The sequence below is a fragment of the Vanessa cardui genome, chromosome 5 (assembly GCF_905220365.1).
Source record: "Vanessa cardui chromosome 5, ilVanCard2.1, whole genome shotgun sequence".
In the NCBI taxonomy this organism is placed as follows: Eukaryota; Metazoa; Arthropoda; class Insecta; order Lepidoptera; family Nymphalidae; genus Vanessa; species Vanessa cardui.
In genome coordinates this window covers 2,191,325-2,207,649 of record NC_061127.1, presented here as the reverse complement: position 1 = coordinate 2,207,649, position 16,325 = coordinate 2,191,325, and the positions used below count along the sequence as shown (strand labels likewise).

Here is a 16,325-nt window from a genome sequence, read left to right as displayed (position 1 = left end):
TTTAATATTTGAAATTCGAACACATTTTTAACATTTCTGAAACAAATTTTGTTTGAAAATATTGATTGCTATAATAATTATTGTTCTATTCTGGAAATTGTGCTTACCTGTAATAATTAAAAATACCTATACCGATAAGTTATGAGGTATTATTATCTGACTGTAAAAGATACAGCAATATTTTAGCCATAACCTCAGTTTCAATAATCCAATAGTCTCATGACGTATAATATGTTACTTTATCGTAACGATTCTTACTTTTAAATACTATACGTTATTTTTTCTCCAAAAACGAGTTGCGAATTGTAATATTAAAACTTTTGTTCGTCAATGATTTTCATAGAAACACAGACAAACACTATATAAATGTACCAAGTAAAAAAATGTTACACCAAGGTTTCGACTTAAAACATTTCATGTTTTCTCTATAAAGGAAATTAAAATTTATATATATACGAATAAGGGTCATTATAAAGTCACAGAATTATATAAATTATAGAAGAGCTTGGTGTTAATATGTTAATACTAGTCGAAGATCATACAGAATACATCATTATAATTGTACATAATTGTAACATGTGATTGGATTGAAAAAGAGTAACTACTGAGTTTCGTGTCGGTTCTTCTCGGTATAAACAATATGCCGTACCAGTGGTAGTTTGATATTAAAATTTACCTTGTAAAATGACGATTCAAAAGTACTTGTAAGAGCCTACTTGAATAAAGTATATTTTAATTTTATTTGATTAAAATTCTAATGGAGATTTTTTAACACTGGCTTGTTTTTTTTAAAGTATAATAAAAATATGAAGCACTTATATAGGACGAAATAAAACCTTATTTTTGCACATTGTCAGTAAAACTCTTGTTTAAACTAATTTCTGGTAAAGACACTGATCATTTTTAGGGATCCGTAGCCAAATAGCAAAAAACGTCTTATAGATTCGTAATGTCTCTCTGTCTGTCTGTTCGTCCGATTACCAAAGCCACTTTTTTCCGAAACTATAAGAACTATATTGCTACGGAATCGATCAAATCTATACTTTAGCAATATATAAGTGGACCAATACCAATCCCTCTGTTAGTCAATGCATTATAAAGATTGAGTGTAAAATTTATCTCAAATTTTTTCATGTATTTAACACATTACGTAATAAAAGAAATAAGGACCAGCTTGTATAATTTTAAACATTTGTCAATAGATGTCGTTGTTCAAAAAGTATGATTTTCTAAATCGCGATATCCTTTGTCAAAGGAAAATATATAACACTGGAAAATACAAATTAATAAACTGTCTTTGTCTTGGAAACGAGTGGTGTTTTATTCATGGTCGCATCGAGTCGGATGAAGTGTCAATATAAAAATGGCAGTTAAGTGAATGTGATTGTGTCATAGAAGAACAAACTGTAAGTAACTTATAATAAAGTAGTGTACAATCAAGCAAGCATAGTGAATTGGGACTTAGAAAAATTTGACTTATCGTGACGTCCGAGGAATCCATGTTAAAATTTCGTCTAAGTCAATCTTTCAAACATTTACAATTATTTGTGAATATTGGACTTCGAAAAAACGTGAAAAGTGAACTTAGAATAATTTATTAATTTTGGACTTAAAAAAAAACGTGAAAATTGAACTTAGAATTGTCATGATTTTTAAATAATTTTAATTGAAGTAATAATATTTAGTACTGCTTTAATTTTTAAATACGTTGTTTTTAAATTAAATAACATTTTTAAGTATTATTATTGATTCGGTTATCGACAACATATTGGTGCAAGCCCGTGCCTTCCTCGGGTGGCGTGGCGTGGTGTGGCGACTGGTACCGCCTGGCACGAGAAAAAGAACACAAGAGGATTGATTGGGAACGAAAAAGAAAAAAAGGACATTCTTGTGAGAATAGTGGTGAAGACTAGTTAATTTTAATATATTAAGCGGATACTTAATATTGTATCAAGTGATAAATTAATATACTGAAATAATTAAATGTTACGTGAGTAGTTTTATTACACTTCAGAAGTGACACGGACCGGATAAAAAGGTATGTTTAAGCAAATATTATCGAGACATTTTGTCTGTGAGGATGTTGTTTTAACGCCCACAGCGGTAAATTATACACTATTAATTAATTAATGAATTTTTAATACTGTCAGCAGACAAATAATCTTGATATAGCTTATTTCTTTTTGAATTAAGCTGTTGACCGGCTTATTAAAATATTTAACATAGAATATATATAATAAAAATATGATGATATATTTCTTTTTATTCTTATAAATAATCTACCATTCTGACTACATATTTACTTGGTTAATAAATCGCAATGCTGATTTTCTTTTTCTGTGTCCATCTACTAATAAATTATCTTATTGATCTCTATTCTCTTATTCTCTAGTCTTAAAGTATTATAGAATCGGATAATGTTAGGGGGTGAACTATGTTTGTTCATCGGATAATGTTAGGGGGTGAACTATGTTTGTTCATCGGATAAAGTTAGGGGGTGAACTATGTTTGTTCATCGGATAATGTTAGGGGGTGAACTATGTTTGTTCATCGGATAAAGTTAGGGGGTGAACTATGTTTGTTCATCGGATAATGTTAGGGGGTGAACTATGTTTGTTCATCGGATAATGTTAGGGGGTGAACTATGTTTGTTCATCGGATAAAGTTAGGGGGTGAACTATGTTTGTTCATCGGATAATGTTAGGGGGTGAACTATGTTTGTTCATCGGATAAAGTTAGGGGGTGAACTATGTTTGTTCATCGGATAATGTTAGGGGGTGAACTATGTTTGTTCATCGGATAATGTTAGGGGGTGAACTATGTTTGTTCATCGGATAATGTTAGGAGATGGACTATGTACATATGTAGCTGAGCTGAAATTATTGTTGTTTTTGCACATAGTATGGTAAACAGATTACGTCTCAGATAATATTTATACGTTTTAGAATTTACTGGCAATGTCATCTGATCATGAAGCGGACACGCCGCCGGTTACGCCTCCAAAGCGACGGCGGCCGAAGAAGGCGAGTAAACGAAGAAGGCGAAGGAACTCGTCTTCTTCGTCATCATCCGCTGATGAGTCTTCACCGCGAAGGACGCGTAAGCTATCAAGCAGGCTAACCTCTAGAGACGTGCTGAAACTTCTGTCCAAATGGAAGGGAGAGTCCACAAAGAATAATTTTAGTAGTAACAATAATTTTAATAATGTTATTCCTGAATTTGACCCGTCCTGCAGGACCCAAACTATTGATTGCTGGCTGCGAAAAGTAAACGAATGTGCCTCTATATACGGTTGGGAGGATAAGCAGACAATACACTACTCTTTACAAAAGCTAATTGGTCTGGCTAAGAAATGGTTTGAGTCTTTGCAGACGGTCAAATTTACTTGGGACGAGTGGCAACTGAAATTACGCAAGGCATTCCCCAGCGACGAAAATTACGGACGTCTCTTGGAAGAAATGTTAAATCGCACATCACGTAATGATGAGAGCTTGCGGGAATATTTTTATGACAAATTGGGTTTGTTAAGTATGTGTGAAATTACTGGTAAGAAGGCTGTTGATTGTATTGTGTACGGCATAAGCGACCGATCTGTTAGGAATGGGGCACAGGCTCTCGATAGTACGGAACCAGAAGATTTGCTTACTTACCTTTCTTCCCAAAAACCACAACAGGCTATGAGTTACAATAATAGACCGCGTGAACGCACATTTCAAAAGCCCAACAACTCTGCAAACACCAATACGGGTGCCAGCAACTCAAATTTAAATTCTGTAATTTGCTACAATTGTCGCGTTAAAGGTCATCCTTATTTTAAATGCACAAAGCCGCTAACAATATGCAAACGTTGTAATCGGGTAGGACATGACAACGACCGATGCAGGCTTGACTCCTTAACATCCACAAATCGTAATTCAAACAATAACGTAGAGAATTTTGAAAAAAACACTTTAAATTAATTGACACAATTAATGACCCTAATAGTAAGTTCTTCAAAACTATCACAATCAATGACCATTCTCTCAAAGCCTACATAGACTTCGGGAGTGAATGTACTCTTTTGCGTAAAAGCGATGCAAAGTTTTTGAAACTTGCACAAAATTATGACAATATTCCAATTGTAAGAGGGTTTGGTCAGTCTTCTGAAATACCTTTGTACAAAACCTTCGTTTCTGTGAGGGTTGATGACATTGAATCGATTATCGAAGTATTAGTGGTTGATGACGCGCACATGCAGGTATCTGTGATTATTGGACAAAACTTTACAGAACAGCCATTCGTTACAGTCTTAAAGAATAGTGACAACCTGACGTTCTATCTAAGTCCTAATAAAATTCCATTTGATAACGATGAGGATACATTAAAACTTTACGTTACCGATACCACTAACATTTCGAAAACCGGCGTTGTCCCTGTGCAAATAGATCATGATTTTACCGGAGATATTTTTATTGGGGGCTATAACTCAGTCGAACCACGGAAGGAATACCGGTTGTTGCCGGGCGCTTACCGTATTTGTTGCGGCAAAGGTGGGGTCATTATTTCCAATCTGTCCGATAGTACTTTAACTTTTGAAAAGGACGCCTTGATATCTAGAGCAAATCCCTTTGTTGAACGGCCTGCTTACCAGATTAACAGGATTGTAGAGAATTTCTCTACGATAGAACCCCTCAATAAAGCCGACATTAAGATTGGACCAGGTCTTGATATTAGTCAAGCAAATGCGCTTTATTCGTTACTTCAGAAATACCGGGACTGTTTCGCTACCAACTTGGGTGAGATAGGCTGTGCTGTTGACGTGGAAATGAAAATTGATCTCGTGGATAACAAACCGATTGTTTACCGACCCTACCGCCTATCTCATTCCGAACGTGAAAAGGTCAGAGAAACAGTTAATGAACTTGTACAAAACAATATCGTTCAAGAGTCAAAGTCTGATTATGCTAGTCCAATTTTAATGGTAAAGAAAAAAACCGGTGAGCAGAGACTATGTGTAGATTTTAGGGCATTGAACAATAAAACAGTCAAAGATAGGTTTCCTCTTCCTCTCATTGATGATCAGTTATCTAATCTTAGTGGGAATACCTTCTTTACCACCCTCGATCTCGCATCAGGATATTATCAGATCCCAATGGCTCCAAGTAGCCGACATCTCACCGCCTTTGTCACGCCTGATGGGCATTATGAGTTTTTAAGAATGCCCTTCGGACTCGCTAACGCGCCAGCCGTCTTCCAGAGGATGATCAACAAAATTCTCGGTAATAAGCGATTTGAATATGCGTTAGCCTATTTGGATGACGTGCTGATACCATCAAAGGGAGTGGACGAGATGTTTTGGCGACTAGAGGAGGTGCTTAAAATTTTTAGAGAGTTCGGATTAACTTTGAAGCTCTCTAAGTGCCGTTTTTTCGATGCCACAGTTAGCTACTTGGGATATGACATTTCCTCACAAGGCATGCAACCCGGTGAGGCTAAGATAACAGCGGTCAAGGGATTTCCCACACCTCGCAATACACACGAAGTTCGTCAATTTCTTGGCTTAACTGGTTATTTTCGCAAGTTTATAAAAGGTTATGGGGAAATCGCTCGACCGTTGACTTCTCTATTAAAGAAAGAGGCAAAATGGCAGTGGTCTGAGATCGAGAACCAGGCATTCTCCCTTTTGAAGGAAAGTCTTGCTAGTCGTCCTGTTTTGGCCCTTTATGACCCAAGATTGGAGACCGAATTGCATACCGACGCCAGTTCTGTTGGCGTAGGGGGCATATTGATGCAATGGCAGAAAGAATCGCGGGTTTTAAAACCAGTAGCATATTTTAGTCGCCAAACAACACCAGAGGAGAGATATTTGCACTCCTATGAGTTAGAGACCCTAGCCGTCGTATGTTCTCTAAAAAAATTTAGGGTTTACCTTTTGGGCATACCTTTTAAGATTTTCACCGATTGTGCTGCACTTAGAACGACACTAACAAAAAGAGATTTAATTCCGCGTATAGCGAGGTGGTGGCTGCAAATAAGCGAATTTGATTTTAGTATAGAGTATCGACCGGGGGTACAAATGCAGCATGTTGATGCTCTCAGTCGAAATACCACTCTGCCCGCGAACTCAGAGGAACATTTATCCGTTAACATTTATTCTATAGAGAAGGACAACTGGCTTCTAAGTTTACAAAGAGCAGACCCCGACATCTCGCGTATTTCGCAAATTCTAAAACCGGAAGACGACCTAGAGTGCCGGGATATTCGCAAAAATTACGTTGTTAAAAACCACGTTATTTATAGAAAAATAGATGACCAATTACGCCTTGTTGTGCCACGAAGTGCAAGGTGGCAAGTATGTCGGGCTAATCATGACGAAGTAGGACATCACGGCTATTCTAAAATGCTAGAAAGGATACAAAGCAATTTCTGGTTCCCAAAATTGAGAAAATTTGTAAAAAAATATGTAGCGGCTTGCTTAGAGTGTGCATACAATAAAGATACTGCAGCAAAACGAAAGTCTGGACATTTATACCCAATTGAAAAGTTTAATATACCTTTTCACACTGTCCATATGGATCATTTAGGGCCATTTGTTCGCAGTAAGGATGGTAATACTCACATTTTGACCGTAGTCGACGCTTTCACAAAATACGTGTTCGTTAGACCAGTAAAAGATCTTAAAACCAAAACCACTATCAAAGTCCTTGAGAAAATATTTTATGATTTCGGTATTCCGGCAAGGATAATATCTGACCGCGGTACATCTTTCACGTCGACAGCCTTTAAGACCTTTTGTGAGGGACAAGGAATTAAGCATGTATTGAATGCGGTCGCTTGTCCCAGAGCCAATGGTCAAGCCGAAAGATTCAACCAGACTATTCTTAATTCACTAGCGGCACAAAATTCTTTTGGCCACGAGCGCGACTGGGACAAGTGCCTGGGGAAAATCCAGTGGGGCATTAACAACACTGTGAATGCCTCAACACAAAAAACGGCGACCGAAGCTTTGTTTGGACTCAAAATGCGGGATCATTTGGCAAATAAACTTAATGTTATAGATGAATCTATGACTTCTAATTTACAAGAACTTAGACAAGATATTAGCTTTAACATACAGAATGAGCAAGAAAAATTGAAACTAAGACATGATAAAAACAGAATTTCTGCTGTAAAGTATAAAGTCGGTGACCTGGTAAAGATATTGCGAAACAATTTTGCCAATGATGGGAAGAGCACAAAGCTTTTGTCAAAGTTCATAGGTCCCTATAAAGTACTAGAGGTTCTAGGAAACGATAGATATACGATAGCCGATGTCCCAGGCTTCAATAGAACGGGCAAGCCCTATAAGACTGTAATAGCGGCAGACAGGATGAGACCCTGGATACATATAAAGGCTTTGGAGGTATATAATTCAGACAGTAACAGTTCCAGTGAGCATAGTGATCACAATAGCGCTTGAATGTATGTGTACAGGGTCTTATACTAAATCCATGTAAATATTTTTTCTGTAAACAATTATTTTTGGTACAGCGTGTGTTTTATTAAATAAAAAAAAAAAATATTATGTATATGTATAAATTACTCACTGTGTGATCTACACACATCTGTTGAAATAAAAACAAATATAAATATAAATATAATATGTAATGTATGAATTAACACAAATGATTTATTCCAATGTAATCGCTCTATTTTCTTTAATTATTTCAAACTATCAATATTCACTATATAATATGTTTATAAATAATTCGATTACTAGCTTAATTGGCGAATGTCATGATTTGTTGTATGTAGGATTATTAGCGCGCTAACCTTTGAGTTGTACTCTTAAATTTATGTATCATTATTATATTGTGTAGAGTTAAGTTTGTGTTGAGAATTGAGCTAAGTGTTATGTGGTTATATAATATAACAAACAATTATTGTCATATATTAGCAAAGGGTGTATTTATATATAAACTATAATGATTAGCATGTCGTGCGCCGGGAGTCGGCACGATGTCGGATGGCCGAATGTCATGATTTTTAAATAATTTTAATTGAAGTAATAATATTTAGTACTGCTTTAATTTTTAAATACGTTGTTTTTAAATTAAATAACATTTTTAAGTATTATTATTGATTCGGTTATCGACAACATATTGGTGCAAGCCCGTGCCTTCCTCGGGTGGCGTGGCGTGGTGTGGCGACTGGTACCGCCTGGCACGAGAAAAAGAACACAAGAGGATTGATTGGGAACGAAAAAGAAAAAAAGGACATTCTTGTGAGAATAGTGGTGAAGACTAGTTAATTTTAATATATTAAGCGGATACTTAATATTGTATCAAGTGATAAATTAATATACTGAAATAATTAAATGTTACGTGAGTAGTTTTATTACAGAATAATTTGCTAATTTTAGACTTAGAAAAAACTAGAGCAATTTTATCTTAGCAAATTTTAACTGTCAAAGAAATTTTCTTGAAAAAATAAAATGGATGCCTGGATCAGATTACAAGATGACATTATTCAAAAAATAAAAAGAAGCTATATAAACTTTAAGAAATCTCCAAAAGATAGAATTACAATGAGCTACATTGAAACAAGACTGGAATCTTTAGAAAAGCAATGGTTTTCATTTGAAGAAACACATCGTAAATTAATTGTTGAGTCTAAGAAGGAAGAGTACATAAAGTCGGAGTACAACACAAGTAATATGTATAGTAAGGGTGAAGATTTGTATACAGATTATAAAACAGCAATGAAGGATCATCTATACTATCATATCAATACAACCACTTCAGATTGTGTGAAAGCTGACGGTAACCAGAATTGCGTGAAGTTACCTAGAATCTCTATACCTACATTCTCTGGTCATTACTCTCAGTGGACTACCTTCCGAGATCTGTTTCTTTCTCTTGTACACAAGAATAATTCGTTGGATGACGTACAGAAGCTCCATTATTTGAAGAGTTATCTAACAGGCGAAGCTGAGCAACTGTTGCGACATCTACCGGTTACCAGTGAAAACTATCTAACTTGTTGGAATACTTTAGAACATAGATTTAATAATAAGAAATTTATAACTGATTGTATTTTTAAAAGATTCTTTAGTCAAAAAACTGTAACAACTGAATCATCTAACTGTTTAAAAGAGCTTTTTGATACTACTAACGAATGTCTTAATGGTTTAAAAAATGAAGGTGTTAATGTAGACAGTTGGGATCTCATTGTAATTTACATATTGTGTTCTAAATTAGATAATGAATCTCGCAAGCAGTGGGAAGCGAAGGTTTGTAGTTTTAATAATGAATTGCCAACATTAAAACAATTTTTAGAATTTATAGAGCATAGATTCAGGTCGCTTGAATTTTTATGTAGTAAATTTACAAAAAGTAATGTCACTAAGTCTCATCACGTTGTCAATAATGTCAGTAGAAATAAAATGTCATTATGTATATATTGTTCTGACACAAATCACAAGCTCGGGACTTGTAAAGAGTTTGCGAATGAAAACTTGCCATCACGACGTAACTTCGTGCAAAAATCAGGTTTGTGTTTCAATTGCTTAGGAGCTAATCATTCTGTAACATCGTGTCGTTTGCCCACGCGTTGTAGAATTCGTAAACGGAAACATCATTCCTTGCTGCATGAAGCAACAATTGATAACACCAGTACCAATATGTTAGTTAACGAAACACCAAAAGACGAGACCAAAATCAACAACATTACCACTTGTTTATCTAACACTAACTGTCAAGTTGTATTGGAAACAGCTTTAGTGAACGCTGTAGCTAGCAATGGGTCGCATTTTACATTAAGGTCTTTATTAGACCAGGGATCGCAGGCATCATTTATTACGGAGTCTGCAGCTCAGTTGCTTGGGCTTAAGAAAACACAATGTAATAGTGTTATCACTGGAGTGGGGGGTGAGGAAACTTCCTCACTTAATTCCAAATACGTAGTATTTATAAAGCTTCAATCGCTCCACGACCCTACTTTTACCATACAAGTCAAAGCACTCGTGTTAAGTAAACTAACTTCATTTCTCCCTGTAAGAAAACTCAAGGTCCAAGTGTGGTCAACTTTACCAGTTTTGAAGTTAGCGGATCCAATGTTTAATATACCAAATAAAATCGATCTTTTACTTGGCGCTGAAGTCTACTGTCAGATTATAACTGAAGGATTGATGAGAGGCCCACCTGGAACACCAATTGCACAAAACACCAGACTGGGTTGGATTTTATCGGGAAAAGCTAGTTGTGATAGTGAAACCAATACTTCCTGTACTATCGCAAGTTTGCATACCAACATAACTAACGAAGAGTTTAACCTTAAGAAATTTTGGGAACTAGAATCGAATAATTTCACGCTGGAGAAACAATTAACTCCGGATGAAAAAAGATGTGAAGAGATATTTCAAGAAACAACCAAACGCGATGATGTTGGCAGGTATATTGTCAAACTACCATTTAAGGAAGCTGATCCGAGCTGTAAATATGGAAATTCACGTGAGATTGCATTGAAAAGATTTCTAATGTTAGAAAGAAGATTTATTAAATCACCACATTTGAAGTCTGAATACACTCATGTCATTTCAGAATATTTACAACTCGGTCATATGGAAGAAGTACCTATAAAAGAAATAAAAAATCCTACAGCGGTTTACTTACCTTATCATGAAGTAGTACGAGAAGACAAAAAAACTACTAAATTTCGAATCGTGTTTAATGCTTCAAATCGTGATAACAATGGTGTATCCCTTAACAGCAATCTTCTTGTAGGTCCAACCTTACAATCGGATTTAAGGCACATCCTTATGAGGTGGAGACTTCATCCCATTTGTTTAACAGCTGATATAGTCAAGATGTATAGACAAATAAAAGTGACAGAACAAGATGCAGACTATCAACGATTGCTGTGGAGAGAAAACAATACCCAGGAGATACGACATTTGCGTTTAGTCCGAGTCACGTTTGGAACCGCGTCAGCACCCTACTTAGCTGTAAGAACACTACATCAAGTAGCCTATGATGAAGGAAATCAATTCCAACTAGCAGCTTCAAGAGTATTTCATGATTTTTATATGGACGATTTACTTACTGGATGTCAAACTGTAGCCGAAGGAAAACAAATATTCCTAGAAATGAATAAACTATTAAAAAAAGGAGGTTTTGAATTACAAAAATGGTCAAGCAATAATGATGAACTACTTAATGAAATAAGCAAAGGGAATAAAGCAACAACAAGCAATATCGAATTAAAAAATGATGAAGTAGTAAAAATTTTAGGTCTTACCTGGAACCGACGAACTGATAACTTTGAGTATTCGGTACAACTGCCGCCTATCAGTAAACCTGTAACAAAAAGAAAAATTATTTCAGGTATTGGAAAACTGTTTGATCCTATGGGATGGCTATCACCAGCAATAATTAAAGCAAAAATAATTATTCAAAAGCTATGGTTAAGCGGAATAGATTGGGATGATGAATTACCATCTAAGCTTTTAAATGATTGGACTCAGTATCGGGAAGATCTCATTGAACTTACAAATTTTCGTATTCCACGATGGATTAATTTTAGCGAGACAAATAATACAACAGAACTACATGGATTCTACGATGCATCCAATGAAGCATATGCTGCTGTTGTTTATATGCGTATTGTAGATGATATTGGAAACGTTAATGTCCACTTGTTGACTGCAAAAACAAGAGTAGCACCCATTAAACAAATCTCAATTCCTAGACTTGAATTGTGTGGAGCTGTTCTTTTGGCTAAATTATTACAGGAAGTTTCAGCAGTATTAAAAATATCAACAACTTGTATCCACGCATGGACAGACTCTACCGTAGTGCTAGCCTGGCTAAGCGACCATCCAAGTCGTTGGAAAACATTTGTAGCCAACCGAGTTTCAGAAATCCTTAACATCTTAAATAGAGATCAATGGTCACACGTATCATCTGGTGACAACCCAGCTGATTGTGCGTCGCGCGGGTTAAATCCATCTGAAGTAGCAGAATTTCAGCAATGGAAATCAGGTCCAGCATGGTTGAAAAATCGATCAATAAAATTTGATAGAACAAGTTCAATAGACACTAACTTAGAAGAAAAGGCTACTAGAGTTTACTGCGTAATAGAACAAAATCAATTAGAATTATGGACTAAATTTTCTTCTCTGCGCAAATTAGTTAGGGTTTTAGCATACTGCAGAAGATTTATAAAGAAGTTAAAATTATTGATTAGTCAATTTCCAGTATGGCGAACTAGTGATGAATTGAATGAGGCTCTGAATATTTGTATTAAGCAATTTCAAGCAGTGAACTTTCAGCGGGAATTAAAGGACATTAAAGATAACAATAAAGTATTCAAGAAGAGCAAACTTACCTCTTTGAATCCATTTCTAGATGAAGCAGGTATCTTGAGAGTTGGTGGGCGACTGGAACAAGCTGAAATAAAAACTGACACAAAACATCCAATAATACTTCCTTCAAAATCTCATCTTACCAACCTAATTCTGGCAGAAACTCACATGAACACATTACACGGCGGACCACAATTAATGTTAAATTATCTTCGAAGTAAATACTGGGTTCTTGATGCAAAAAACCGCGTTAAAATGGTTGTTCGTAACTGTGTGGTCTGTGCACGACACGCTGCACTGACAAGGAATCAATTGATGGGGCAGTTACCACCGGTTCGTGTAACGCCAATTCGAGCATTTTATCGCAGTGGAGTAGATTACGCAGGCCCTATACAGATCAGAACTTCTAAAGGTAGAGGTATGAGGGCCTATAAAGGCTACATATGTTTATTTGTGTGCATGGCAACAAGAGCCATTCATTTGGAAGCTGTGAGTGATCTCACTTCACAAAGTTTCATTGCTGCGTTCAAACGTTTTGTTGCCAGACGCGGTCATCGTGCTGACTTATATAGCGACAACGGAACAAATTTTGTTGGTGCCGCACGGGAACTCAGAATTCTGTTTGCTCAAGAGAAGTCGACATTGACAAAAGATATTGCTGAGACTTTAGCAAACAACGGTACAACTTGGCACTTTATTCCACCGCATTCCCCGCACTTCGGCGGACTTTGGGAGGCTGGAATTAAATCTACTAAGCATCATCTTCGACGGGTAATAGGTAATGCGACATTAACATTTGAGGAACTTACGACTTTGCTCTATCAAATCGAAGCTTGCTTAAATTCCAGGCCTTTGTCACAAATAAGTTCAAATTCACAAGATCCCATACCTCTGACTCCAGCACATTTTTTGATAGGTGAACCGATAAAACTTGTTCCAGAGAAAAATTATGAATCATCATCTATTTCATCTTTAAAACGGTGGCAATTAACACAAAAAATGCTACAACATTTTTGGCGTAGGTGGTCGAGAGAATATCTTACTCAATTTCTACATCGTTACAAGTGGGCAAACAAAAATCCTGAACCTGAGATAGGTAATTTAGTTTTAGTAAAAGAGGATGATCTCCCACCAGCTAAATGGCTTTTAGGTAGAATTATAGAAAAACATCCTGGTTTAGACGATAGTACGAGGGTGGTTACGTTAAAATGTAAAGGTGTCTTGTTGAAGCGACCAGTAACTAAAATTTGTGTTTTGCCTATTACTCAGTAAGATTATTTATTTGTTATAAATAATTGTTATTTTGTTTTAGTACCATAATTTGGGTTAAGATTTTTAAGTTTTTGTTCTTAACCACCTTGAAAAAAAATACGATTATAACTTATACAGTCCATTTTTTCGAATAAAAAGTTGATCAAGGTGGGTGAGAGCAATGGACATTCTGTCCATGGTGGGCGGAATGTATAATTTTAAACATTTGTCAATAGATGTCGTTGTTCAAAAAGTATGATTTTCTAAATCGCGATATCCTTTGTCAAAGGAAAATATATAACACTGGAAAATACAAATTAATAAACTGTCTTTGTCTTGGAAACGAGTGGTGTTTTATTCACAGCTAATGATGAAAAAATTATATTTCCTTGGTTTCATACAAAATTCCGAAGAGATAAAAAATCGACCAATGATGTTATTATATAGACCAACTTATTTACCTGTTTTATATAATGAATATGACGAAAATATTGCCTTCATAAAAATTATATATATATATATATATATATATTTTCGTATATATATCAATATTTTCGTATTTTCGTATATATATATATTGCGATGTTCCGATTATATATATATATAATCGGAACATCATCACAACATCATCATAACATCGCAAATATTTTTTTAGATTATTATCGATCTCGCGAGATAGTAAACTATGTAAATATTTAACCATAACATACTACAAACAATTTAACGTACGTAACGTATTATTGATACGATTAATCATATGAACGATAAAATATTAAAATATTATTGTATACAATAAAAAGTAAAGTAAAGTAACAGCCTGTAAATTTCCCAATGTTGAGATAAGGCCTTCTCTTCCATTAAGGAGAGGGCTTGGAGCATATTCCACTACGCTATTCCAATGTGGGTTGGTGGAATGCACATGTGGCAGAATTTCAATGAAATTAGACACCTGCAGGTTTCCTTATGATGTTTTACTTCACCGCCGAGCACGAGATGAATTATAAACACAAATTAAGCACATATATGTATATAGTGGTGCTTGCCTGGGTTTGAACCCGCAATCATTGGTGAAGATGCACGCGTTGTAACCACTGGGCCATCTCAGCTTGTATACAATATTCACTTTTTAAATTAGTTTTGGAATGGACGAATAGTTTTACCATTTAATTGCAAATGTACCTTCACATTAAGGAAATAACACTGCAAGAAATATTACTCAATACACCGCAATTTGTCACCAACCAAAAAGGCCTTTTATATTTTTCCTTCCTTCATATCCCGAGAAGCTTGAGTATTGATTGCATATCATTTAAACGTGCCTGTATATTTGTATAGCCGAACAGCATCACAGTTCGTATTTTAGGACGAATTTCACGTTATACCAGTAATTACACTAGTTCACTCTTAAAATCAACAGAGTAACAGATTTGGCGTTTGAATAATCGATGAGTAGGTGTTACCAGCCCGGGGGCTTGCACATACCCGTATTAGTATTACGCATCGAATTGAATTTAACATCCATTGTGCTACAGCGCGTGGAATAAAATTGGTTTGGAGTCGATATCATCATTTGATCTCAAGAAATGTGATACGAATAAACATTTACGAATAAACGCACATACATTCGTATACACGTACATGCATATAGATGAGTATCTATACATTTAATAAAATTGGAGTGTGTTGGTTATATTGAAATAACTGCTTTTTACTAAATGTATGCATACACGAAATATACCTTTGTTTTCAATTTTTGTGTATCTGTTTCTCTGTCTTTTTGTTCCGGCTAATCTCTAGAATAGCTGACCGAATTTGAAAGGACTTTTCCAGCAGATAGCTGTAATAATGAGAAACTTAGTCTTCTTTTATGTTAGAATTGCATATAAAATAATGATAAAATTTTACGCAATGTCCAATTATTATCCAGTACCGAGCGAAGTCTTCGCGGATGCCATCACTTGCAATTGCCATCGCCGTCTCATCGGGTGTCTCCAACCATCGACATAACATCACAACATCTGTCTTATACAGAATTTCAGAATAGCTTTGTATTCAATACAAACGCGCACAAAGCCGCAGGCATGAGGCATAAATATTTTATGTAATAGGTGACAATTGCTTCACATTATGATAAGAAGTCACAACCGCCCGTTGACCTTTGTGTTATTGCTGCCCTTACATCGCCAACGCTCTGCCAACCTTAGAAACTACGTGATGTCCCTTGTGCCTGTACATATAACGACACACTCACCCTTCAAACTGATTAAAAACAGTACAAAGTTTTTTTTTTTAAATCATAGACTGTTAAAATACAGGGGAGTACTGTCCGCTCTTGACAATTAAAATCTTTGAAAATAAAAGTATCGAATGTTACATAACAGTACAGAAATAGAATAATTGGTTATTAAAACGGAGAAAATGTTATTACAAAACTTATACAAGATAAGTTTAGTGAATACATAGTTGAATATTTCTCTGAGTTTGAAGATAATGGGCACAACAAACATAATGAAATCGATCTAAAACTTTTCAACCCGAATCATTAGTATTCAGCGTTGCTTCGAAACTCCTATTGTTATAAGTTTCTAGATGTCTGAAACCTTACATTTAAAGGATCCCTTTATGAGAACTTTGGGAAGAACGCGTTGATATATCAAATTCAAGTTATTAGGACTAACAAACAAATTCCAACGGGCTTAACAATATGATTTTTTACTTAACCAACTTTGTCAGAAGACAAAGTCTACTCCTT

General features: G+C 35.5%; 1 protein-coding gene across 1 annotated transcript; it reads left to right on the top strand.

The window, feature by feature from the left end:
- Positions 1 to 1,885: 1,885 nt before the first annotated feature.
- LOC124529779 lies at positions 1,886 to 4,037 on the top strand. The gene is made up of 3 exons (XM_047103687.1): positions 1,886 to 2,038; positions 2,946 to 3,909; positions 3,985 to 4,037. The coding sequence occupies exons 2-3, from the start codon at positions 2,958 to 2,960 to the stop codon at positions 4,035 to 4,037; spliced, it is 1,005 nt and encodes a 334-aa protein (XP_046959643.1). The 5' UTR covers positions 1,886 to 2,038; positions 2,946 to 2,957.
- Positions 4,038 to 16,325: the final 12,288 nt, after the last annotated feature.

What these genes read in the sequence shown, in the direction of transcription:
- LOC124529779 (XM_047103687.1), top strand. Translation starts at nt 2,958, where the DNA reads ATGTCATCTGATCATGAAGCGGACACGCCGCCGGTTACGCCTCCAAAG. An exon ending in CTCCTTAACATCCACAAATC is followed by an intron (nt 3,910 to 3,984) that starts GTAATTCAAACA and finishes TGACCCTAATAG; the next exon opens with TAAGTTCTTCAAAACTATCA.